Source organism: Podarcis liolepis (assembly GCF_965112155.1).
Source record: "Podarcis liolepis genome assembly, chromosome: 9".
In the NCBI taxonomy this organism is placed as follows: Eukaryota; Metazoa; Chordata; class Lepidosauria; order Squamata; family Lacertidae; genus Podarcis; species Podarcis liolepis.
This window is the reverse complement of record NC_139564.1, coordinates 57119358-57147148: the sequence shown is the minus strand read 5'-3', so window position 1 is coordinate 57147148 and position 27791 is coordinate 57119358. Positions and strand designations below refer to the sequence as shown.

The 27791-nt window shown below is 43.0% G+C and overlaps 1 protein-coding gene across 1 annotated transcript in view; it reads left to right on the top strand.

The window, feature by feature from the left end:
- Positions 1 to 5278: 5278 nt before the first annotated feature.
- Positions 5279 to 27791, top strand: part of MTUS1 (microtubule associated scaffold protein 1) — a 104059-nt gene continuing 81546 nt past the window's right edge. The window contains exons 1-4 of the mRNA XM_083459775.1: positions 5279 to 6600; positions 9535 to 9591; positions 9885 to 13633; positions 23367 to 25525. Of these exons, the coding sequence (XP_083315901.1) occupies positions 23516 to 25525 (2010 nt within the window). The 5' untranslated portion in view covers positions 5279 to 6600; positions 9535 to 9591; positions 9885 to 13633; positions 23367 to 23515. The remainder of the gene's footprint in view (positions 6601 to 9534; positions 9592 to 9884; positions 13634 to 23366; positions 25526 to 27791) is intronic.

The following is a 27791-nucleotide window of genomic DNA, read 5'->3' as shown; positions in this document are numbered from 1 at the left end:
CAACATTGAATGTTTATGTTCTTAATATCATGGGTTCTGCTTTGGTTTATTTGCTTTTCTCTTTTGGTTCAGGAACTTTATTGGGACAGATTTGTGAATGTCTCTTAATGGGGCCCTAGCCATAGAAATCTCCTAAGGAAGGAACAACTGTTAAGGTCCTTTAAGGCACACTGCAGTCAGAAATCTCTTTTCCTCACTCAGCCCCTCCCCTTCCCCCACAGTATTCCTGGCATCAGATTGTTCCTATGCTGCTTCCTCTCTGCTAGGCTAATGTCTAGTGTCAGGTTTTCTCATCATGGGGAGAACCACTGTAGGGCTTGTATTAAAAAACCCAGTGAAAACTACCAAGTTTATAGGCTAATCCTTATATGCTGTCTGGAGGGTGACCAACAACAATACCTAACTCTCTGCTATTTCTCTCCCCTGCCCTCCCCCCCCTCACCTCACTTGCCTAGCAGTAGGCTTCTCAAGGTCTGCTGGGGCAACCAGAACTGCTGAACCAAGAGTGAAATTACCATATGTGTCTGTACTCTTAAGGTAACCAGCTTATTCTGCAGTCCAGGTGAAGCCTTTCATGGGAAAACCCGTGCTGCTCTATTTTAATGCTTCAAACTCTGAAACCATAATTGAAGCAAGCGGTTGGAATGTGCATGCTTTATTGTTACAAGAGAAGCACTCAGATGCTTGTCCCCGTCGGACAGGCTTAACAGTGTCAAGTAGCACTCCAGCTTTTTTCACATCCAGTAGAAATGTCCTTTCTTTCTCCTGTGCAGACAGTTGCATTCTCAATACTGACCTCTCTTTGGTTTGCTAAGCATTCTGCACTGCTGTGATGGTTAGTATGACAGGAATAATGATTGGACTGCAGTTCTAGAAGGACAGCTAGAGGCAGGGGATCCTTTAAACTTCTCCATTGAGGGGGAACAGTAGCTGCCCCCCCATTAAGCGAGAAGTGTGATGGAGCCAACGCCTTCCCAGCTTTGCAGCCCCCATCCTGCTCCTGCTGGTGTGCAAGCAGGAGCCGGATCAGGGCTCTCTCAGCTGGGGAGGGGGAGCACCTTAACAGAGCCCCCGCATCGCCGGGGGCTCTTTAAAACTGCTTGGTTGAGGTGAGGCTAACAGCGCGCTCCTCAGCCAAGCAGTTTAAAGAGGCAGAGGGAGGAACAAGCTGTATTAGCACCTCACTGATTCAACTTGTTTCTCCTTCTGCTGGTATGAGGGCAGACAATGGCAGTTTCACTCAGTGGTATATCGCTGGTGAAACCGCTGCCTCCAGCTCCTGGCTGCAGCTTGTTTCTCCCTTGGCGCTGGTAGCAGAGGGATTCAGAAGGCAGCAGCTTCACCAGCAATATACAGCTGAGTGAAACTGTCATTGCAGTCTGCCCCTCATACTGGTCTTGGGTGATATATTGAACACCCAGCCCAAACCCTCTGATGATCTCTCCTAGCGGCTTCATATAGATGTTAAGAAGCATGGGGGAGAGGACAGAGCCCTGAGGTACCCCACAAGTGAGAGCCTAGGGGTCTGAACACTCCCCTTCCAACACTACTTTCTGGACACGGCCCAGGAGGAAGGAGCGGAACCACTGTAGAACAATGCCCCCTCAGCTCCCAACCCCTCTAGATGGTCTAGAAGGATGTCATGGTCACTGGTGTCAGAGGTCACTGAGAGATCCAGCAGAACTAGGAAACAGCTTTCACCTCTGTCCCTAGCCCACTGGAGATCATCGACCAGCGCATCCAAGGCAGTTTCAGTCCTGTGATGAGGCCTGAACCCTGATTGGAAGGGATCCAAATGGTCCACATCCTCCAGACATGCCTGGAATTGTTCAGTAACCGCCTGCTCAATTACCTTGCCCAAGAATGGAAGATTTGAGACTGGACTATAATTGGCCATGATGGCTGGGTCCAAAGATGTTTTTTTAAAGAAGTGTGTCTGGGAAGACTGTCTCTCACAGAGGGAAGCATTCACCACCCCACAAGGCCCATTGCCCAACCCTCCCTGGCTTGCTTTTATGAGCCAGGATGGGCAAGGGTCAATGAGACAGGTTTCACTTGTTTAAGCAGCCTGTCCAAATCCTCAGAGGTAACTGATTGAAATTGATCCCATACAACCTGACTAGTCAGAGCTCTGGCACTCTCCCACCCCAGCCCTGCCCCTACGGTGGGGTCTGAGTGAGTTTATCTGCGAAAAACTTTGCCAAGTCACCACAGGAGATATTGGGGTCCTCCCTGGACCCCAATGGTAAATGTGGATCCTTTAAACTCTGGACCACCTGGAGGCATGGAACTATTTTCCACAGATGCAATAGAGGCGGTGAAGAAGGTCCTCTTCACCGTTGATATCACCACTTGGTAGGCTTGACATTGAGCTCTAACCTGTGTTTGGTCTGATTCAGAGTGGGTTTTCTGCCACTGGTGCTCTAGCTGTCTCAACAGTTGTTTCATCGCCCTTAGCTCTGGGGAAAACCATGGAGCCATCCGGGCTCCATGCAATTTGGAGAGGGCACTTCGGAGCCAGACAGTCGATAGCCCTGGTTAGCTCTGCATTCCAGCGGACCACCAGGGCATCAGCCGAAAGGCCATCAGAGTTAATTTATCAAGCTAAAACAGACACACACAGTTGGTATAAACTTTTGTAATAAAGCTATCTAAAGATCAATAGTCATCAACCTGGTTAGACATGAGATGCACCTTTTCAGTTTTTAAAGGTCTTTTTCTCTTATCCTTTCTCGCCCCTATCTATCTTTTCCTTTGAAATTTTTTATTTGGTGCAGGAGAACCCAAACCAAAAACAGTTGGTGCCACCAACTGTGGCTGCAACCCACAAATTGAATGCCAGTAGTCTGCTAAAATGTTCCCAAGTAATTGCTTTGGAAGGTTAGTAAAGTTTCTTACTTGGAAGAACAAGTTCATTTTTTAAAATGTCCAGCGGTCAGGGATGATGGGATTGGAAGTCCAATGACCATCTGGAGTGTAGCAGGCTCCTCATTCACGCTCAAGTGCTTCAGTGGGAAGCATGCAAAAAAGAAGCCATTGCCATTATTTCAATTCTTGAAATAATTCAAGAATTATTTTATAGTGTGTAATGTACTTAAATACATACCCTTTTCATGTCAAAATGGTTGAAGCTGGCATTGCACTGATAATTTTAACCTCAGTGGTTGATGGTAAAAGTACAAAGGGGCATGGTGACGAAGAGGTTGTAATTGGAGGAGTCATGCCCAGTTAATTTTTTGTCCATCTTGTCAGTAGCTGCCAGTCCAGGTACTTATTCTCAGAGTAATCTGTTATTAGTTACATACTGTGGCCTTTAGCTAGAATACCCAGGACAGGTGTTTTCTTGTGGGAAAACTTGGCCAGCAATGAAATGTTTGTTTTGTGTTTATTCCGTGAACTAAACATCAAACCTTAGGTGTGTTGTGTTTTCTTCAACAAGAGCCTGGGCATCATTTGGGTTGCTTAGTTGCCTCTTTTCTAAAAGTGGATATAATTGGAGAAAATAATTATTGCATTGCAGAAAATAATTACGGCATTGGACAAAATGTTGGTTAGGTGTAGGAATCCTTGTCTTTCTCAATCCTTCTCCCCCCAACCCTGCCCTCTTTTTGTGGTATTTCTCTTTCTCTCAGTCAGGGACCGTAACCTTGACCTGAGAGAAACCTCCATCAAAGTATAACTGGATTAGCCACACAGTTTAAAGCCTGCCTCTTTTTTTTTTTATGCAGAGAATTTAGCATGTTGTGACTTGCTAGTTACTATACTGTAATGTGTTTTGTGACTACCCAGGTTTCCAATAAAGATGGGGAACAGTAGAGTGTTTTAAGAGCATGGGTTTTGAGGCATGCAGAGATCTGCTGGAGTCTTGCATTAACTAAATCTCACAGTGGTAGATGATGTATCAAGACAGGAGTGGGGCTCCCAAGAGCATACCTGTAGGTGTCAAAGTTGTGAAGAAGTCTTGGCGATTATTTCTTCTAATTTCCGATACTGTGGTAACACTAGTCTGTGAAAGCACAACACCAACAAGCCATAGGAAATGTTGGATGTTTCTGTTTGTTGACGGATTCCTTTGTAATAAAGGAAGAAAATCAGTGGTATGAACATGGAAGTTTAAATACTGCAATTCAAAACACTCGTGTAATTAAGTATCACGCCTCCCAACTTATGATGTGGTTAAGGTCATCTAGCTTTGGAAAGATGCTCAGTAGTTTCAAATGCTTATACTTTTGTTTCTATTTATACAATACACTGCTGGCAAAAAGAGGGGGACTGGAAAGGGCATTCACGTTGAAATCTTATACCGTTGCACTGTGGTCAAGGAAAGGTGGTGTGTGAATGATTTCTTGAGGTTCATTGAAAAATGAAAGGATTTTAAAAAATTCTTTTTAGAACCAAGTATGCCTCAAGCAATCAATGGCCCACTAAATAAATGTACAGGACAAACTCGAGTGCTTGGAATGAGCTGATGAAATCCCTAAGTGCTTTGCTTTGGTATGCTGGCATATAAAGTGCCACTGGGTTAAACGTTTTCCAGGCATCACTTGTAAAGTTATTGGGAAAAAAATCAGGTTACATTATAACAGATGTTTAATAAACCTTCATTGCAGAATGTATGCACCAATGAACAGATTGTGTTAAGGTAGGAAAAAATATGAATCTCTCTCTCACTCACTCACTCACTCACTCACTCACTCAGATCTTAATAGTTTTATTTGCTATTTGTATGGGAAACCTATGTTCAAGTTTTAGTCATACAGAACATTTCCTTTCCTCTCTTGCCTTAAAAAATGAAAGTTAATTGGTGAGCTGTCTGTGAGACTGCAAGCCTAAGCATGTGTGCTTGGAAATGAGCCCCATTGAAAGCACTGGGACTTGGTTCTGACTAAGCAAGTTTCTTCTGCGTTTGACATAAAGAAACAACTGAAGTATTTGCATGAGCTATTTGCCTTTTTGATTGAACCTATGAATATGTAAAGTTAGTTGATGATGATGGATGCAGTCCAGGGGTTTGGAAGCTACATTTCTCCAATGAGTAAGTAAAAATCTACCTAAATTTTCTGCTTCAATTGTAGCGTGTGATCTGTTCAACTACAGTAATCAGTTGTAACTGGTTGAGTACAAGGTGTGGGTTTGGGATATTTTTTTTTTAAAGCTGAGGTATAGTGGAAAAGCTTTTGACTGTGTTGTGCTTTAATGACTGAAGCTTCTGGAATTGGAAATTTAACTGTACTTGTATTTTTTTTAATAATGTCTTTCAACAAATATCTCCAACATATTGTGCAGGGCAGTTCCAAACAGGAATACAGCATTTCAGCTTATTTGCTGCTGAACTTCAGGGTGGTATAGTAGTCACAAGCTGGGCACTTCCCCAATTCTTGGAGACTTCACAGTGAATACTTTTTAACAAGTTGAAACTCATACTGGTGTTTCCATTTGAAACCGAGGCAACTTTTCATAGTCATCTCCAGAGTACTCTCATTTCTTTGGGTGCACAGGATTAGGTAGAACCACTTTGGTAAAGAAAGCTTGCTTACAACAACTCCATGGATTTATTTCACTTGCATGAAGCTGTTGATTAAGAACAATAACCTTCATTGTGGGTTGAGGCTTTTGCCTGAATGTGTGAACTACATGTCATGGAAAGTATGGTGAAAGATTTGTGTGGTTGGTTCGTTTACTTTAACGCATGCAATTTTCCATGATGAATATGCAGATGTAAACTCTCAGATTTTTACAGAAGAAGCTGATGTCAGTCATAAATTATGGTTAGCAGATTGCATCTTATAGATCAATGCTTGAGGAGAGCACTGTACTAAGAAAACATTCTGACATTGAAGCTGCATAATGGGTTATGCTGTTTTGTTGTAGGAAGCTACTTCTCTGTGATGGGATGGAGTTATTGACTGCAAAACGATTGCTTGAAGTTAATGGGATAATGCCCCAGAAATGATTATGTATTTACCACTGGTGAAATTTCATGTTGCTAGAGTAATCTTCAAGTCATTTGGGGTGAGGAGAGATGACATGATTGGTGTGGAGGTTAACTTTGGAACTCTAGAATTCCCTTAAGGGCACTTTCTTGAGTGATGGAAAGTGTCCTTCGGGATTTGGAATGGTATGGAATGTTAATGAGGGGGAAATGGCTGTCTTTTGCTTACTCAATCAATATAGGTTCGCCTTGCATTCTTACATTGCAGACTGGGGGAATTCAAACATTGATCCACACATTGCTTTTAAACCCGCAAGCAGGATTGGGGACAAGAGCATTCTCGCCTCCTGCAGTTTCCAGGAACAGGTATTCAGAAGCATTACTGCTCCAACTGTGGAGGCAGGGCATAACCATTGTAGCTAGCAGTCATCAATGACCCTCTCTTCCTTGAATTTGTCAAATTCTCCATTAAAGCCATGTGTTCCCATTCATCCTTCATTTAAAGTTCAAGGGCTGAGAGCCAAATTGCATGACAGCTGAGAGGTACGTGTGATGGGGAGATGCAGCCATTTCTATGTACATGCTATATATTTAGGTAAGCATGTTAAATGTACACAAGGTTCTTGTTATCCTTGTTATTAAGAGTCATGACTTAATATATACAGAAAGTAAATTGTATAACGTGGTAAGTATACAGTGGGACCTCAGGTTATAGACGCTTCAGTTTACAGACGCTTCAGGTTACAGACTCCACTAACCCAGAAATAGTACCTCAGGTTAAGAACTTTGCTTCAGGATGAGAACAGAAATCGTGCTCCGGCGACAGCGGGAGGCCCCATTAGCTAAAGTGGTGCCTCAGGTTAAGAACAGTTTCAGGTTATGAACGGACCTCTGGAACGAATTAAGTTCTTAACCTGAGGTACCACTGTATCAACATCTCATTGCACTATTGCTTGGACTACATCTGATAACTTACTTTAAAAAAATCCGTCTTAGCTAATGTCAGTTCTGGGTTGCTTCCATTCACGTGATAACATAGTAGTGACTGCTATAAGAGAGCACTATATTTTCCCATTTATTTTCTTGTTGGGAATCACTTTTAATATAAGCAGAGTGTTTGGTACTATTATTCCTGCTTCACCCAGGAATAATTTGCCTCCCAAATCCCATGCTTTGCCAAAGGAAATGAAAATGTTTTCATTTCCCAGTGCTTTTTCAGACGAGACTAATTACTCAGAATGGTTGTAATTTGCACTTCAAACATCCAAAGACCTCTCTTCATATCCCAGAAAAGTGCAGATTATGAGAAGAGGGCTTTTCCTCATTACTTCTCTGGAGGTCAGCAGGAAGCATACCTAGCTGTAAGTAGGGTATGGTGGTGATGATCAGTCCCACCATGGAGACATAGCATGAAGACATTGACATACTTTAATGGGGAACAGCATGTTGAAGGTTGCAGGTTCAACCCTTGGCATCTACCACTGAAGGAGTCAGACTGTGGAAAGACCCCTGTATGAGATCCTCGGGAAGACTTGAACACCTTTGCAGAAGCGGGATTGTAACTTGATGACAGTGAAGGTATGAACGAGCCTGTCAAATTGCACGCATGGCTTGCAATACAGTGCAATTAGAGTTGTAGTTCACACTTTCAGCTGACAGTGTTTAGCTGCTGAGAAATGCAGCAATGGTATACCAACCCAGAGGCTCTAACTACACTTTGCATATGCATGCATGTAACAAATGCCCAGTGGCTGCTTTCTCATCAGGTGGGAGATTTGGAGCAGATAAAAATGGCACTTATCCTTTCCCTGCACACTGCTTCTGAACCCAAGCCACTTCCCCCTGCTTAGTTTCATTTTTTTTTAAAAAAATGGTAGCACACTTACCGTACTGTATTGAATAATAAACAAATCAGTTCAGAACAAAAACTTTAAACTCGATAATAAATAGCTTTCTATTAAAAAAAAAGGGCTAGGAGACAGATGCAGACAAAAAAAGCATATTAGCAGGATTCCATTTGCCTCATACACAGAAGAGCCATTCACCAAGCTCTTTAGTCTTCCCAACCAGAAGAGCTGTGCTTGTCCCTAACACATTCCTCTTGTCTCTACTCCTTTTCCCTTCATTTCCTGACTGAAACCCCCATCGCATTAGGAGAAGGAACTAAGACCAGAGCCGTAGCAATGGGGGGGGGGCTAGCCAGGTTTTTTGCTCCAGGTGAAGCCTCCAGAGGGGTGCCACTGAGGATCCCAACACATGTGTGTGTGTGTGTACACAAATGCATGTGGGGAGCCCAGCGATGTAGCTAGCCGTTTGGGTTCCTAGTGGGGGGGGTGTCTTGCAGCTGGGGGTGGGGTGAGCCACCTATGGGGGCGGGGCGAGCCTCTCCGCTGCTTGGAGCCTCTTCGCTGCCTCCCCCTCAGCTGTAGGGTGGCTGAGGGAGAGGCAGCATAGGCAGAGGCAAGTCCCATGCTGCTGTTTCAGTAAGTCACTGTGTCACTCCTAAAAAGTTCCGTGAGCCCATTTATTTATTTTTAATCATTTTGTCACTCTCCCTCAGTGATGACAGCTGGGGCAGACTGCACCCCCTGCACCCACTCCCTCTGCCACTGGGGGGGGGCCACATTGGGTCTTTGACCCAGGTGAAAATAAGCCTAGTTTCGCCCCTAAGAACTATATAGACCCTCTCCAACCTTGTATTCCAAGCTCAGTGCAAAATAGTTTCGTAAATTTATAAGGGAGGGGGCAACCTGCCCTCCATCCGTGTTGCTGCAACCTTTTAGCCAAGTTTTATTCATGTTCTAAAATGAAAATAGTGAAATTCCTTGTCTGAATTCTTGTGACACTTGTTGAAAAATTGTAAAAGGGGCTAATAGCCAAATATAAACTGGATAACGTTTTGCTGATTTTTTTAAAAAAAATGTTTCCCCATGAGCCGTATTTCCAGTTCCTGAATTTCCAATTTTTCATGCTTGTTGGCTAGTTCCCTTCTTGCTCCAAGATGAATGGTGGAATTATTCTTAATTCATAGGGAAGGTATCCAAATTCTTGTCATTAGCTATGCCCCAGTTTCACTGTTAATACAGCACTTTCCTGTACTACTGTTTCTACCTCCTGCCCTCAAATCTTATTCTAATTTAAGTACCATTCTATTTTAGTCAGCTGTTGTGTTGGTGCTCCTGCTCACTTTTGAATGGCTACAAAGTCTCTAAAGTGATGCCAGCTTGCTATCAACAGAGGTGAAGTGTTCGTGCAAGATTCAAGTATTCTTCTCTGAAAAAGTATACTAGCTGCTTTGTGTTAATCCTGTGTGTCAGCAGTTCAGTGTTTGTTGGACAGGTTGGGAATGAATAAGGGTGAACAAGCTGAGGCTTGAGCGGGACAAGATGGAAGTACAGTGGACGCTCGGGTTGTGAATATGATCCGTGCAGAATGCACATTTGCAACCCGCAGCTTTCGCAACCTGCAGCAGCGCGTCTGCGCACTCACAGGTTGTGATTCGGTGCTTCTGTGCATGCGCAAAGCATGATTTAGCGCCTCTATGCATGTGCAACTGCCGAAACCCGGAAGTAACCTGTTCCGGTACTTCCTGGTTTCGACAGTTCGTAACCTGAAAAAACACAACCTGAAGCGTCTGTAACCTGAGGTGTGACTGTACCGTGTGTCAAGAAGACAACTGATGAGGATGGAGTTGCACTTCCTTAAGCTAAGGATCAAGTCCATAGCTTAGGGTCCTTCTGAGCTGAACACAGGTGGTGTCTGTTGCTAGGTGTGCCTTGTACCCATCTAGGTTAGTACACCTGATATCTCCCTATCTAGAGACATTGGACCTTGCCCTAGTCATTGCCAGGTACTGTAATGTACTCAGGGGTATCAACAGGACTTTTGCATCCCGACTATATGTCATTTGGGTCCTCTGCCCCACTCACAAACAAGACACAAATTTGCGTAGTTTTTATTCACTTTTGTGGTTGAGTTGGAGCAGGGTTTTTTTCCTCACTTCTCCCTGGCCAAATGGCTTAGGTGAGGCAACTCCCAGGAAATACTATGCTACTAATGTGAACTTGTAGCATATGTTGTGTTGTTGCATTGCCCATTTTACTTTCCAACAGATGTATATTTAGAACATTAAAACAAGGGTGTCTCCCAGCAAAGCAGTTTCTACATCGCCTGGAGTAGCTCAGTTGGTAGAGCGCAAGACTCCTAATCTCAGAGTTGTGGGTTTGAGTCCTGTGTTGGGCAAAAGGTTCCTGCATTGCAAGGGGTTGGACTAGATGACACTCCTGGCCCCTTCCAACTCTACAGTTATGTGATTCTACTAGCACAAGGTTTTCCGCTTGCTCCTTTCCCTGTGTGCCTCTGCATCCTTCCCAAATGTGTTGTGGAGGATTAGAGGAACCCCTGAAACAGATTTAGGTAGGTGAGTGGGTTAGAGGAGAATGAATGGGAGCTCTATTGCACAACAAAAAGTCCTTGTGCTAGAGGAACTTCTTTGGATAGTGCTCAGTGCTTTTTAAAAATACTCAGTTGTAGGCTTCCTGCATATTTAGAAAGTCTATATGAGGAGGAGAAATAGGAAACTTGGGAAATGTGCAGTGAGTGCATGTCTGCTGAGCATTTTCAGTATTATGAACAGGATCCTTTTAAATATGGCCAGGATCCAAAGTAATATGAAATTAGCTGAGTGAGCCAGAGATGGCTTTAGAATTATTGACAAATAGTAGCCCTCAATTCTTTTGTATGGTGGACAATTCTGAAATGGAGTGAGGTTCAAATAAGGGAAAACATTCCACAGGGCTAGTGCAATCTTATTGTAAACATTTTTTACTCATACATTTGTGTTTGGCATATTATCCTATGAAGTGTAAGTATACCCACTAGGAGTACAAATTAACATCTGGTAGACTGCATTTCAGTACATGCCTGGTGGGTACAATTTTTTATTTAAAATATTTATAAGTCACTTTTTAGCCTCACAAGATAACTTCCATACTATATTCAAATGCAAAACAACAAATAACCAGAAAATAAAAGTAGTAAAACGATCCATAATAATATTTGCTAGTAGTATTGCAACATAAAGGTAGCTGATGGCATCAACAAGGCTTAGTTGCTAATTTTGGTGCTAGAGGATCACTGCAAATGGAAACTGGTAGCTCTGTGATATCACACTGGCATTTGCTTCATTTTGAATATTGGGAAGCTAACTAAACTAAAACCAGCAGCAAGGCACTATTGCAGTCACATCGAGCTAATTTCTTAGGCTAGGTATATTGATGAGAGAACACTTCTGTAGAAGGTCATTCAATAACACTAGTGTAAGTTATATTTAGCACTTGTGTACAGTATAACAGACTCTGGTTAGAGTAAAGCTACTATTAATACTACCCAGTTATTCATGTACAACACGAGGGGACAACCGTTGTAGAGAGAGGAAGCTTGTAACATCACCAGTTCTCTCCCAATACAAATTGCAGGTATGTTTCTCTACTTCACTCCCAAATCCAGACCTACCCCCATTCCAGGGTCCCCATCTGGACCCTTCTCTGCACCAACAATTTGGGAAAGAAAAAGTTTGCACTTGGCCCATAAACAATGACAGAGGTAATTTGGCCCTGATTTAAGAACCACTTAAGGAGTTCCTTTGTCAGCATGATTGTGTAGCTGTGGAACACCCTTATTAAATTGTAATAAACTAAACTGGTTGAGCAGGTTTGCTGCCATCTTCCATCTACAAAGTCGTGCTTCTAAACTTGTTGAAAGCAGTTCTTATCCACACGAATTGCTTTTATGAAGGATTTTTGTAAAAAAATAATAATTGCAAAATTGTTGCAGTGTGATGTGCTTCCTGTTGAGGATTCCAGCTGCTCCTTTGAATTCTCCTCCTCCTCTGATTTCGCAGTAGCTCTGTATCTTATCCCTATCCTTGCTTTTCATTGCATGTATTTTGTGGCCATTGAATGCTGTTGGTCCTTATTTTACCTATTTGGGAGTGAGTCCCCCTTTTAGTTTTTTCTAACCTTTTTTTCTTTTTCATGTGCAAAGCTTGGGATTCTCCTGAGGCTGCTGGTATTTCTGTCACTACCAATAGTAAAATGAATCCTGATAATTAGCTTTTTTTTGCTGTAGGATGTTTGGGTAAGGTGTTCATGGGATACGTTAGCAAAATATAAGTTTTAGGCCATATCTGTGCTATAAACCTAAATTTGCTGAATAGGCACAGTACTTCTCCTATCTCACAATCAAGAGTTCTGTGAACCGTAATTAATTGAGAATGGTTAATGGCCTGCCATACACTTTCTGTGGTACCCTACTGCCTTCAGTTGCAGTAGAGAGGATGGTATTGAGGATGCTGTCCATTCACCAGTGATTCAGTTGCAGGTCCAATCAGCTTCTGAAGAAGAAATTGGGAGAGTGGGGAGGGAGAGGGGACCATCTTGTCCTCTGCCAAAGGCAGCAAAATGTATTTATTCGCTCGCTCTCTGTGTATGCATACCGTGAAGCAGACCTTTGTCCCATTATTATTATTAATAATAACGATACAAATACCCAACACAGAGACTAATGCATAATGTACTGTAAACATATTGCAATGTAATTTTGTGCCATTCTTCAGTTGAATGTTTATACTAAATACCAAGCAGCCCTAACCACTTTGAGAGGATAGTCGAAGTATAGCTTCCTCTTAACATGTCTGTTTTCATTCAATTTGAGATTTGTATATATCGAACAGGTAGCAATTATGTAGAAATCCTTTCTGTTCAATGTGATTACAGGGGTAAGAGTATATTAGAGATAAATCCAAACCTGATGCTGAGATTTGTTGGTAGTTGGCAGGAGTCTTATTTTCTACTGTGAGAAAGCAAAGCTGAAATTCTATTAGTTTACACTCTTGTTCTTTAAGTTAAGGCATTTTTATGGTGAAGTCCAAGACTCTGTATCAAGAAAGAATTTATTTCAAAGCAAGTGTGTTTAAGGTCACAGCTCTGGTTGGTATGTCTACAAGATTATTATTTTTTAATGTTGCAAGGAGAAATTGGTGTAAAACAGCATTTTCCAATAATGTGTAGTTGTAGCTTAAAACCTTGCCGTTTAAAAAAGGACTGTCAACTCTTGAAAGCATTGCATCCTATCCATAATAACATGCAAAAATGGGCATACTTCTGAAAGTGCTAGTGTCATAACTCTCTCCTTGGATAAAACTTTATTGGTTTCCAAGGTCTGCTCTGTGCCACTAAACTACTGTGTATACTGTAGTTCCCTCCTCTCTCGATTCAAAGGTTTTTTTTTTGCAAATCATGCTCCCTGTCAGTTGCTAAGCAACATGGAATGCTAATAGCTTATAGCTCCTCCCACAGCTGAATGGCTAACCATTTGCTCACTTTGACAAGCTGTGCTTTCCTTTTACTGTAAGTAAAGTTGTAGGGCTAGCAGGATATGTATGTGCCAGTGCCCTTCAAAGGCTTGGCAAGAGCAGAGCAGTGCACTGCTGGCTAACAACTAGCTCTTGATGCCTGGTTGGCAGCAAGACCCAGGAAAATCCTTCGGCTGGGAAGAAGTTACTAAACTCTGCCCTGTTACTGTTGAACTGATCTTTGAATGCAGCACTCGCATGACAGGAGTCTTTGTGAAAAGTCTGCATTTTTCCTTTTGTCTTAATGGATGCTAGGAACTGAATCCGCATACCGCAGCACAAACATGGTGAGTGCCTTACTGCATTTATTTTAGTTCACGAGGAAACTGAAGTTTATTCCAAATGCAAAACATTGGGGTTTTTTAAGCGCTAAAAGTTGGAATGATTTTCTTGCATCTGGTTTATCTTATGAGAACTTGTTTTGGGCAAGAGAATAAATGCATACTATTTTTTTATTGTGCACACTCGTAAAGTATCTAATAAGTTTTATGAAAGCCAGGGTAGGTTGTGTATTTTTTTTAAACAAACAAACAAACTAGCAGGCTATGGACCTTATGGGGGTTTATGACATCAAGCCACTGGGAAAATATTGAAAGTGGAACTATTAGAGCCTTCCGTTCTTGAAAGCAAAAACATTCTAATGCAACTGAGCAGCTGAATATACATGCTTGCAATGAAATATCTAGACGGAAGTCAAATGGGGAAATAGCAAGTAATGGAGTAAAAGATCTCTTTTAAAAAATTGCCAGGCTGGATTGTAGGCATCTTGATCTGTGTTCTGCTTTCTAACCCCAAGTGAAACGATGAGGTTTTACATACCATATTTCAAAATTCTTGTGTGTCAGATAAATGTAAACACTACTGTCACAACTACTACTGGGAATTCAAGTGCTTAACTGTGTCAAGGATGCTTCTTGCTTGCCAAGGTAGAAGAGGGGGAGGGGTTTGCGTGTGTGCCTGTGACTTTTGCCTGACTGGAATGTAGCTTAGTATACAAAGGTAAGAGGCACACCTACTTTTCTGCCATTTTTGGGAGTCTGGCCCCACCCACCCCTAACATGAGCCCCCCCTCCCAGAAGTTGCCTATGAGGGAATGTGTTCATTGGACTAAAGAAAGTTTTCCAACCACGCTTCAAACTTCAGTTAAACTAAACTATGGTTTCAATGTGCATGTGTGACATACTAGTGCACCCTGCTGTAGTAATGTTATATTCTTGAGAATAATCTTTTGGAGAATATTCTCGATTAATGAGAATATTAGAGAATTTCCATTTAAAATAGGAGAATATTCATTTTAATGAATTGAAAATGATATAATTAGTTAATATACATGTTTATTCATAGGTAAACTTGTTCAGATGGCAACCAAAAACTAAATAAAAATATAGAAACGTCAGCTGTTTAAATCAAGGCCACCTCACATGCAGCTACACATAATTATATAGGCCTAGGTACTTCAAGTGTATAAAGCATTAAAGCTACTTTCTGTAAAAAAAAAAATCACACTGTAGGGCCAAGGGTATAGAATTGCTAAGAATAAGGTCGTACCAAAATAGAAAAAAAAGGCTATTACATATAGTTGAAATACATATGAATTCAAATGTTCATAAAATTAAATGAATAGCATTTTAAAAAAAAATGTTTTCTGTAGCTCACATTTATAACTGCCAATGGTGAATGAAACAGTGCCCAGTAATGTACTGTAACTGGATTTAAAAAAAAACACAATTATTCATTACTTACACTGGCAATATCACAGCTTGACTTATTATTTACTAGATTTTTAAAATGTGGGTTGTAAAACTGGTTCTTACATTAGAATTTACAGTTTGTGGAGAATATTCTCCGGAGAATTTTCTAGCAGAGAATATTCTCAAGAATATTCTCATTCTCGAGAATTTTCTCTGGAGAATATTCTCACCTCTCATCACTACCATGCTGAAATCCTAGGCACAATATTTTGCTGCTCTCCAATTCCTGTGTTGTTAGGAAACAAGACATGGTATCGTTTAGTTAGCACTTTGTGTGAACCTGAGCTCGTGATTTGTTTCTCTCCACTCTCAATAACGAATATGTGCATCCCAGGGCTTAGTTGTAGGTGCTCTGTAAAGTTGGGATGTGGGTGGCGCTGTGGTCTAAACCACTGAGCCTCTTGGGCTTGCCGATCAGAAAGTCGATGGTTCGAATCCCCGCGATGGGGTGAGCTCCCATTGCTCTGTCCCAGCTGCTGCCAACCTAGCAGTTCAAAAGCATGCGAGTGCAAGTAGATAAATAGCTACCGCAGCATTGGGAAGGTAAATGGCATTTCCGTGCGCTCTGGTATTCCGTTGCGCCAGAAGTGGTTTAGTTATGCTGGCCACATGACCCAGAAAGCTGTCTGCGGACAAACGCCGGCTCTCTCAGCCAGTAAAGAGAGATGAGCGCCGCAACCCCAGAGTCATCCGTGACTGGACTTAATGGTCAGGGGTCCCTTTACCTTTACCTAGCATGGCACCCTTGTTAAAGTAAATATAGTATTGGAAGAGAAAAAAGATTAAGCTTTCTATTACAGGGAAATAATCATTATGTAGGTTATACGGCAGTCTCTTTTACTACCTAGGGGCCGTGCTCGCTGACTCCCCTGCCGTTCCCTAAGCTCCCTTTTCACCATTCAAACCCCATTTCTGAAATCTTAAATTCTGCAGTCCCCCCTTGCACCCATTTTCACCTTCATCTCCGTATGTACGACTCCCCGCCTCCCTTAGTGCACACAAACAACCCCCATGGTTACTTCCTGCATCTTGCGTCTTCCAGACATTGCACTTACTAGGCACCCTTTTGGCCTTCTGTCCAGTTATGAAACCACTCCTATTCTTCAGACCCTTCCATGTACCTTCTCCACTGCCAGTCCCATGCCTCCTACTCCCACCTTTTCATCTTCACTTGCTTTTTCTGACCAACTTTTCGATTCTCCCTTGCGCGCAGACCACCTCATTTCCATACCTTGTTGTCTCTCATATTCTGTGATCCCCTTTGTGTGCATAACCTGTGGCATCTGTCACTGTATCTTTAAGATGAATAGAATATTAATAGCAAACGCTGGCTCCCTCAGCCTTAAAAGCGAGATGAGCGCCGCAACCCCATAGTCATCTTTGACTGGACTTAAACCGTCCAGAGATCCTTTACCTTTACCTTGCTCTGCAAACTGTCAAATAGTAATGGTGGGACACTGGCTAAGTGACAACCAAACTCACCCCCCGCCCCCATCTGAATGAGATGAAATCAGAAACCCTGCTATTGGATTGTTCTTCTCCTTTTTTGGGTTTCGTTTCAGATGATAGCTACTCAAGTTACCTAGAAGTCCATGTGGTGAAAGTATACCTCTCTGTGTGACTTCAGAGATCTCCTGGATGCATTGTCAGTTGGTTTCTTTGAGGAACAAAGGGTTTGAGATTCAGATTATACATTGAACCCATTGTAGTCAACTGTTTCAACAAGTGTGCCACAAATTAACTTCCAAGCATGTGTGAATTGCACTATATCCAAACACACCCACATTGCAATCTACTCCTATGCATATTTTACTTTCTAATTTCTGATACACCCGGGAGCTCCTGATTCAGATCCTCAAAGTAGTGTGACAGGGAAAGTGTCAAATTCAAGCCAGGACTTGGATTTGCTGCTGTTTGCAGACACTTCTTTACCTGTCCAGTGTCTGACATCATATGATGGCAGGTGGGTGTGGCTTGGCCAAAACTGCCTTATGGGCCAAATTGAGAAGCCTTGCAGCCTTATTACACCTGTGGGTCATAGGCTCCTAGTACATGGGCTTGATGTAATCTGGTTTTCCCAAGAGTAACCCATATATCAATTCCTAAAATGCTGTGTGCTTTTTAAAAACAAGTATTTGTTCTTGCACTCCCAAGAAAGGTGTCTCTGCCACTATCTCTGTGGCTTTGAAGCCCAAATCTCTTCAGATATAGGGGGTTTCTCGTGAGTAGGAAAGTAGCACTCCAAGGCTGCCAGTCCTCACTAGCTAGACATAACCTGTTTATTCCAATTCTTTCTCCTTGCAAATTTATAGTACAGACCCAAGCAGTGTATGTGTGCGGGTAAGAGGATATTGAGTATACAACATGTGCAAGCCACTTCCTGCGTTCTGATTTTTAAGTATTTTATTAAGGAATCCAATTAAGGGGGAGAAATGGTGGACAGCTTATATTTCAATGCAATATTGCTTTGTGTGTAATCCTTACACTTTATAGGTTCTGATTGCCCAGGGGTTCAGTTCTGGCAGGGAACAGGCAGAACTGTGCTCTAAATATGTTTAAAAGCTTCATTATAAATATAGAGGGGGATGATGAGGATGATAATAATAATAATAATAATGTATATGCCGCCCATATGACTGGGTTGCCCCAGCCACGTTGGGCAGCTTCCAACAAATTAAAACACAGCAAGATGTCAAACATTAAAAGACTTTTCTATGCAGGCCTGCCTTCAGATGTCTTCTAAGAGTCCAATAGTTGTTTGTTTCCTTGACATCTGACGGGAGGGGATAGTTGTCAGGCAAATGAAAAGAAACACAACGGAACATTGTTTAGTAGGCTTATTCATGATTACTACTTTCAAATTCTTTAATATTTCTGTGTGTTTTCAAATGAGGTAATATTGCATTCTGGATAATTGTAGGCTGCTTCCTGCATGACAGTGGCAATAAAGATGTAGTACAGATGGCATGTACAGCTTGATATCTCTGAAGTTTTACATGCCTCAACATACTGCTTCTGATAGTTATATTAAGCCAGAACTTAAAAATGTAACCTATTGTAATGTGAATGCCTGTCTGTCTGTGTCTCGGGCTCTTTTTGTGAGAGCGCTTAAAATTAGCATCTTGCTGTGTGGCCTAGATGGGTTCAGATTGTGTGCAATCTAAATTAAAATGCACCCTGCTTTATATTCTAAAGAAGAAAATGTTCCTCTCTCGTTCTGGCCTTCCCAAATAATTGGTGTGCATCTGCTTAAAGTGATAGTGTTAATATGAATCAGGTTTTGGTTTTTTTAAAGTATTATTGTGCCTTAATAAAAGTATTGATCTAAAAACCCCAAACCCTAAATCTAAAACATGCTGTGTCTCTCAGACAGCACCTACGCAATCTATTTGCAACTGGAATGCAGACAGTGAAGTGTCCTGTGCTTCCAGCACAGTTATCCAATTTGCATGCTTCTCTAGCCTAGATATCTGGAGAAAAGTGCCCTCTTAACTAGAAATCCATTGTGGTTTGCAAGTGCTGAGTGTGGCAGGAAGTAATTGGATAGGGCAATGTTAACCCTTGGCTGCTGTGTCTACATTTCTGCTTGATAGGTAAAAGTAAGTTTGCTTCAAGATGCTGTTTTCTAAAGGTAAACAAAACAACTCCTAAGGTAATTCTACTCAGTTCATAATGGGATAACTGATTAGCAACTGCCTAGGATAAAACTAATGGAATAAATGCTGCAGAAATAGAACATGATCTGTACTGCGTCTGTTACAGCACTGCAACTCAAGAGACACTACAGATAATTTTTTCATCTCCTTTATTGTTTTATTCTAATGACAATTTTTTCGGCTTTGGGGACTACTGACGATGAAAATGAAGTGAATGCATCAAAACAGTACAAACATCTAGCCCAGGGGTCAGCAACCCGCGGCTCCGGAGCCGCATGTGGCTCTTTTACACCTTTGCCGCGGCTCCGGGGCGGATACTAGCGAGGGGAGGAGGCGCATTGTGCGCCCCGACACTCCCCACTGTGGTGGGCGCTGTACTGGCTGTGACATCGCATGGGGGCGGTGCGTGCGTTAGTCACGCACTGTCCCGACGTCACCTTCCCGCCCGATTGTGGCTCCGTTTTTTTTCTTTGGAAACGGGTCCAAGTGGCTCTTTTTGTCTTAAAGGTTGCAGACCCCTGATCTAGCCTAAGCTTAGTGTGATAAAATGTTGCTGTGTACTTGCGCAGAGAACTTAAAATTTGTGGAATATTAAATAACTTGGAACATCTGAAGAAGTGTGCATGCACACGAAAGCTTATACCAAGAACAAACTTAGTTGTTCTCTAAGGTGCTACTGGACAATTTTTTTATATATTTCGACTGCGTCAGACCAACACGGCTACCTACCTGAATTTGGAACATCCTGGTAACACATGCTGTGCTCTTGTAAATGCACATTGTCTCCTTGATTTATCCAAAGAATATATTGGTAAGATTTTGTCAAAGGAACACAAGGATCATTATGATTATAACCTTCCTTTTAGCATGTGCACAATAGTGAGATGCCAGTCCCTCTGGAAGGTTTTTATAATGTACATTTGATAACGTTTGTAGGTGTGCTAAGTTGAATGTGTTTGGCTTCAGTTTTTGGCCCAGGGAGAACAAATGTCATGTTTCAGACATTTCCAGCCTAGAAGGAAAAATATAAAAGCCGGAGGAGAAAATACAGACCCCCCCCCAGCACAGTAGAAACTTGAGTGCTGTTAGAAGCTCATATCTCTCTTTATTAAAAAATAAATTTGGGGCTGTATGATTGCAATGAAGCCCTGAAGGGAGTTCTCATGAGTTTCCTGGGGTCTAGTGGACTCTTGGCACTATTGTGCAAAAAGTTTACAGATTGGATGGATTTGTGTTTTATTAGATAAACATTAAATAGTTTCTGGCTGACTCACGGAGGCGTTTGTGACTTTAGTGCAGCTTCTAAGTTATTGAATGTTTTTGCAGTTTCTCTCTCTAAAATGTAAAAAATACTACTGCCGCCAACATAAACCGAGACCTCTTGCACTGCTGGGGTATTGTTGTTCTTTTAATGCTCAATAGCTAGATGTGGCGTGTTCAGAATGGTTGTGTAACTTCATTCCAGGAAGCCATTTACAACTCTTATAAAACTGAGTGTTTTCTTGGGATTCCTGACTCAACACTGCTCCCATACAGATTTTTTAGGCATTGCTGTGGTATGCAAAACTCTTTATTTCTGTGTGTACTACACAGGCTCTAAAATATTTAGATTAATCCCATGTGTGTGTTCTCTGTTGTATATTGTTACGATGCTTGGATTCTGACCATTAAAAGATAAAGAATTGTGTATGAATTGTGGGGGATGATGCAGTATGTGTCAAATCTTAATAGGCCTTAATAGGCCTGACTGTGTTGTTTACCAGGATCTCTCTCTAAATGAAACATTCAAGCACTTCTCTGTGTGTTTCTCATCATAGCTGCATAGTTCCAGGCGGCCAGGGATCGCAGCCTGTCCAGTCCTAGCCAAGCCCCTGATCACCCAGAATTTCAGGATTAAACATATTTCTTACTGTGGTCACCGACTTTGTTGTGTGAAGATAGAAAATGGTGCTCTGCAAATGAGTCACTGCCCTCCTGAGGCACAGGAGAACCTTTGCAGTGTGTCTTGCTTCTCATGCAATTTTCATTTATAGCCAGCTGAGTTGTCTTTAGACAACATTATCAATATCAACCCCTCCTCATCAGACTGTTGTAACATTGCAGTGATCTGTGCTATGCCTGATCGAAGTGTTCAATCCCCTGTGTGTCATCTGTTGGCTAAATGAAAGGGTTGCAGTAAAATAAACTTCAAACTCTTCAGGTGTTTCATTTTAAGTTACTGAAACACCCTAGCATACTGTAACATTTACATCGCCTCTGCCCTCTGTTTTCTGCCATGGGTGCAGAGTGATGCCTGCTAAGCATCAAGTATCAATAATGAGGGCCCACAAAAACAAACTGCTGTTGGGAGGTACTCCCAGCTTTTGAGTTTCATTCTTCAGAAACTTCATAATCCTAAACCAGAGTGTCTCCCAGAGGCAATAAAAGACTTTGGGCAGGTATATTATAGTTAAGGATGACTAAGCATACCATCAAGCCATCCTGATTTTATTTGAATGTTTTGTTTTGCCTGCTGTAAGCCTTCAGGGAAAGGTGGATTAGAAGTTCAAATAAACAGAGTAAGCAAGTGGTAACATTGTCGCTGTGCAAGGGTATTATTTCCAATAGTGTTTCAGGAAACGTTTGCCATAAGAGTGCCTTGGGCAAGTCAGCAATATATAGTAGATGTTAGGGATGGTACACTAGATGGACCTAAAGTCCACAGGGTGTAATGCAGTGTAAGCTTCATAAATAATACTAAGCAGTAAGTGTGAATTTGTGGGTAGTGCCATATACTCCCATCCCAAATAGGCTGCAGATTCAGGTCATCATCAGTCACATCTGTGGCTTTTCTCCATCCAGTGATGTTTAGCATCATGAAGTTATAGTCCAGCTACCTCAGGGTTGCCACAGGTTCCACATCCCTAATATAATGGGAAAATAAAGGTAATTAGAAAGATGAATTAATTTCTGAACTTTTTGTGTGTACCTAAGCCTTTGGTTTTTTTTGGTGTGCGTGTGTGTTGTACTGTATTAAGACTGACCTGAAGCATAATGAGACGATAAGTGGAGACAGAAATGTTAGGTAAAAGTGTCTCGGATATTCACAATGAATGGATAATGATGGATTGTTTTGTTTTTTGCCTGCTTGCTCTGATTACTGCACACAATACTAAGAGTCCCTAATGAGTGAAATTGTAAAAAAGAACCTAGCTTTGCTTGGAATGGCTTAATGAGTGAGGGGATAGATGCTCTAGCATCTTTGGAACTCCTGTCAATTAGGGCTCTGACATCAAAGGGTGCTGGAGGAACTCCCTCTCCAGCATTTTGGATCTTGAGAACCACAAATGGAAGAAAGTTCGCAGAAGGAGAATCCCCCTTCCTCTCACCCTATGCCCCCTGAAAAAGGTCTCCGGGGGGGCCAAGGGAGCCTCTGAAGACTGTGGGATGAGGGGTGGTGCTTGGGTGGGAGAAAAATTGGCTAAAATTGGAGCAGCTTTCATCTTTGACATGGATATGGTCCAAACTGGAGGCTATGTATTGATCCATTGAGTAAATGCAACTTGGAATTTATGATTAGAAGAAGAGCCTAGCAGGTATTAGAAAACTTACATTAGTTTCAAGTGGAATTAACTAGGTTGAGAGCAGTGCCTATAGTTTTATACTTGGTTCTCATTTGCATCAGTTCTAATTTGTACTTATACATTTGGCTTCTAAGGCTGTTTTGGAAAGTGAAACCAATTCAGCTGATGAAGCTTTCTTGGAGTATTTGGTTTCAGGCTGCCAGTGAGAGACACATCAGGTATTGTGTAGACTGATACAGTGAGGAAAAAACACATACCTGACTGCTTGTTTTATATGCATTTTAAACAAATAAACAAAAAACAAGTTGGAAACCAAACTGCTGGAGATATCAAAGCAATATTGTAGAGTTGTAGAAGAAATGTGTAGGCCTAGCTCTCAAAAGCAAATGTTGCGGGATACAGTGGTGGGATCCACACCATACCATTCCTTCACATCCTGGGAAGTGAAGTTTGTTAAGGGTGCTGGGAATTGTACCTCTGTGTGGGATAAACTACAGTTCCCAGGATTCTTTGGGAAAAGCAATGTGATTTAAGTGTGTGATGCAGATGTAGCCAAATGTGTAGTATTATTTGTCAATACATGCTGTTGAGAAAAGTGCTTTAAATTTTTTAGTACCTAAATCCTCACATAGGCTGCCACCCTCCAATTGTGTGTTAATGATACGTTGTAGGGTTTTAACTATTTGGCATGAAGTTCTTGGTCTTTACACCTCAAGCCTAAAACATGCTTGAACTTTTCATATCAGCTGCATTTTATTTTGTTCTAATTTTGGTCAGGTACCAGGGCTGTTAAACGTTAGTTCTCTCCCTCTCCCTCTCCCTCCCCCCTCTTTCTCTTTTAAAAATGGGCCCTAGCACTTGTTTATTCCCCTTTCCCCAAAAGGCAGCTGTAGAGGCCCTGATCCAGTTTAGGACCTCATGAAAGGGAAGTTAACCATTTCCTATACATTCTCAAACAACCCAATACCCCAAGCTGCTATTTCCCTAAAGGGAAATAGGAGAGGGGAAAGCAAGGAGTGTTCTCTAATTTTTCCATGTGTTCCATTTCAGGTCAGAATTGGGAATATACTTGAAAAGCCCTACAATTCCAGAAAACGGACACAAAACTGAGAGAAGCTTTTAAAAAAGTGATGGAAAACGCCTTAAATCCTGCGCATTCTGCAGATTAGGATGAGGACAAGCTAGAAACACAGTCAAAAATGAACATTGAAAGCATAGAGAAACAGGGCTTGCAGCCTCCTATAATCATCAGGGATGAAAATGGCAATAAATATGTGTGTAACGCTACTTCGTCAACCTCTCTGAATGGCGGCACTGTTAGCCACTGCCACCAAGAGCTGGGACATGAAGACTATATTGAATTTAAGGATACAAGTGAGGCAGATATTTATTCAAATCCTCAGAGCACTGAAGCAAAAGATCTGCAAAAGACTGCCAGTGACTATATCTGCATGGGGACTTCAGATCTGGAGGCCATGCACATCCCTTGTGCAAAGGAACAGTTTTACATGCATGCCTTCAATCAGAATTTCCAGGAGCCAGAGAACCCTCTCAAAGAGGGCCTTGCAATAAAGAATATCCAGAATTGCAGTACGGAGGAATCTGTGCCTTATTGCCAGGCAGACTTAACGCACCCAGTGCCCCTCGCTGCTGTGGAACTAAACACAACTACTGAAATCCAAGATGAATTAGATCATGCCCAAATGCAACAGGAAGGTGCTAGTTCAAGTGACTCTTTCATTACCATTATAAACCTGGGGGATACTGTGGGAAGCAAGTGTTATGAGGTGGGATGTGCCCCTCAGATGCCTGCATATTCTGGGGACACTTGTGAAACTGTTGCTTACACACACAATGCTGGTTCCCCTAAGCTAGATGCCTTTGGCAACCCAAATATGATAAGTGTCATACAGCTAGATAGCGGAGTGTTACCTACTTCTCTTTCACTGACAGGAGATAAGGCCACCAATTATATAGATTTAGTATCGCAGAACAGTGAACAGCAGGGAAAGCAGGATGCTGAATGTGGTAATTCTTGCTGTGGGAGCTCACCAGAAATGGAATCATTTAATCGGTTCAATGATGAGCACAAGAAATATATGCATAGCACACCTGAGCATGATGAAGCTGAACCTGGAGTTGATGGCACCATCAATGGCATGTGCCCTCTAGTAATTGAGAGCTTTGATGAGCATTCAGAACAGGAGTCTGACAAAGACAGGGAGATCTTGACCAAAGCACAAAATACTTCTAAAGAAGATCAGGTTTTGCTTGAAGGACACGATGATAAAATGTCCGAGACGCTACACTGTGATATACCGAAGTTAGAAAGGGCTGATCTGGCTGAGCCTAGTTGCCATGAGACTTTTGTGGTTTTTAGTCCCTCAGCTGATGAACACAACTTGGCTTCTCCACCTCCTGAAGCAGGGTCAACAAATACAACTTTTGCTGTGTTTGCGACCCCCGATGAAGTTGGTGATGGAGTTTCTAAAGGTGGAAAGAATGGCCACTTGGCGAAAGAACACCCCAGGAGGACATCATTGAAAAGTAATACTGAACGAGTTGCAGTTAAATCGCCAAACAGATCTCCCTTTGCAGCTACCATAACCAAAGCTAGGAAAGCAGAGATAGTGAGCTTTCCAAAACCAAACTTTAAAAATGTCAAGCCAAAAGTTATGTCCAGGCCTGTGTCTCAGCCAAGAGAAAGCAGTGCATCGAAAGCAGCTCAAAGATCTCCTCAGCTGTCTACAGCCTCCTCATCCTCCCCGTCGTCTTCCCCAAGGCAACCATCCTCTTCAGCTGCAGCACTGAGGAAAAAAATAGACTTGGATAAAGGTACAAAATCAGAAGCACCAATGAATAAAACTCTCAAGCAACATTTTAATAAACACCTTCCTAGCCAAGCTGTGCATGCTGCAACTCATTCCGAAAACACTTCCCACAAGGCTCTAAAAACAACAGTGTCGAAGCAGAGCATGGAACAGGTCGACAAGGCAAGATGCCCTAGTTTGACATGCTCCCTTGTGGCAGCTCCATGCTCCCAGGACTCGGGTGGGACAGCGAGCGACAAAATGGATAGTGCAGAGTCTTGGGTGCAGCCTTGTGCTTTGAGTCAGGTATCTCAAGGGGAAGAGAAGCAGAAGCAGAATGGCTTTTGTGGGATTCCAGCAGAACAGTCTGCAAAAGATACTGCAAACAAAGTTCTCTCGGTAAGTTTCTTAATACAACAGCAACTTAAATGTATCTTCAGGTTGTTTCCAGAACATGGACTGCGTGTTTATTGAACTCAGACCTCTAGCATTTTCAGCGTATAAACACATGGTGATAGCTACTTCTTTGACTTTACAGGCAGATTGGGTAAGCAGGTAGAGGATTTATTACAAATATTGGGTATGGTGATTTGTTAAACCTGACAGATGCAAGTCACATGTGATTTATGTGCTGCTGGTAAGATCATACTGCTCCTAGTAAGTGTTATGTGTGGCAGTGCCCAAAGTGGCGCAGGATCGTTCTCGGTGGCTCTTCCTTTCCCTCCTCTGCTTTGCTTATTTAGCCTTGCAGTGAGAAGCTGCCACCCGGATGCAGCCTGTTGAAAATTTTATAAAGCACGTTCACTCAAAACTAATGCAGGACAGCTTGTTTACAGTTTTCATCCCAATACCCCACCAATCTTACTTGTAACCTTCTGTTTATAGCTAGACATAGTCAGTTTGTTTGAAATTTGCAACTAGTAAAGCTTTGATATGCACCTATATTGCAACAAAATACAGCCTCTTTGCTTTCAGTTCCAACATTATTTAGTTTATACCAGTGGCGTAGCGTGGGGGGTGCCAGGGGTGCCAGCCGCACCGGGCGCAACTTCTGGGGGGGCGCGCTCGCTGCCTCCGGAATCGCCAAAGAGCCTCGGGCGCAGGCTGTAGCTGGCAGCGGCTCTCAGCGCTCGCCGCGGTCCCCGCGCGTCAGGGCCACGGAGGGCGCGCCAGGCAGCCCCTCCTCACCGACGGGCAGCGTTCGCCTGCGGGGCTCGGCCAGCGCGCTGGGCTGGCCGCGTGGAGTCGCCGAGGAGCCGCCGCCGCCTGCCATGCCGCCCTGGCTGCTTCAACCGCGTCCGACAGCCGGCTCGAGGCTGGGTCTCCCGACGGGGCGCTGCGGGCGGAGGCTCCGGCACCAAGCGCCACGCCGCCCAGACTCGGGTCGCTGTCTGGATGCGCGCAGCCCGCCAAACGCGCCATTGGCGGCGCTCTAGTGCCTGCGCGCCAAGACCGCCCACCCGCCCCGACGGGGCCCCCCCACCCGCGCCGGAGGCCGGCCTCCTCCCAGTCGCGAGGCTTTCCTGCGCTTCTCCTCTGGCAGGATCCGGATTACTGTCTGGGGTATGGGCTGCCTCCTGGGGCGAAGCTGGATTCCCCCTAAGGGCAAAGGACCTTTTGCTTGAGGGAGGGGGGAGGGAGGGGAGCCCTGGATCGCCCTCTGTTTCTGTCTTGCAAGAAACAAGGAAACAGGAGGATGCATTGTATCCGCTGTTGCTACATTTTGCAGCGCGCTTCTTCCCCTCTTTCTGCTCTCGGTTTCTTGCGCTCTCCTGGCGGATCGCGCGCTCCAGACACGGGGCTGCTGCTTCCTGACTTCGGATTGGCTGCCTCTCACCTTGGACGATGCCCATTGGTCAGCGATGGTTCTTTGAGAAATCCTGGTGTTTCATTGAGGGGTTTCGGGACTCCATTGAAGGGTTTACAAGCCTCTTCGCTGCAGATCACTAGGAGGGGAGTTTATAGGTGGAGGGGCCCACTCTGGCTCGTTGTCCTGCGTGGGTGAATGGGATTTGGGGTGTTTGGATGGCCTCTTAGTCCCGGCTCTACCAACAGCTCGAGGGGTGAAAGCAGTGGCGTAGCGTGGGGGGTGCAGGGGGGGCCGGCCACACCGGGCGCAGCATCTGGGGGTTAGGGTTAGGGGCGCAAATCCACTGGTTAGGGGGCGCAAATTACTTGCCTTGCCCCGGGTGCTGACAACCCACGCTACGCCACTGGTTTATACCAAAATAATCAAAACATCTTGACATCCTAGAACTGGAAATCTTGTTGCAGGGGCAGCAATGTGTAGGTGTTCTTTTATCAAGCTCTCAGGATGACAGTTGCTAGCGATAATATTTGCAGAAATGTTTTCTTTTCAGCACAGCAATTAAAGTATTGTGCAAGAGCTGACTTCAATGAGAGACTTTTGAAAAGCTTATGACAAACTTCCTGCAGCCAGTTATAAAACTTTATAAGAGCGTTTTAATCTCTGGCACTGTGGTTTTTTTTAATACAATTTTTAAGGGTTTGTAGGCATACTCTTTGGTACAGATTCCTCAGACTTAAGTACATTGGTTTTAGACTTGGTGCTGGTATTTGATTAAAAATTAAAGTGCAAAGTAAGATCAGACCTTGCTTCTCCTACAAGTACTTTGCAGAAGACTCTGAGAATAAGTGAGACCTT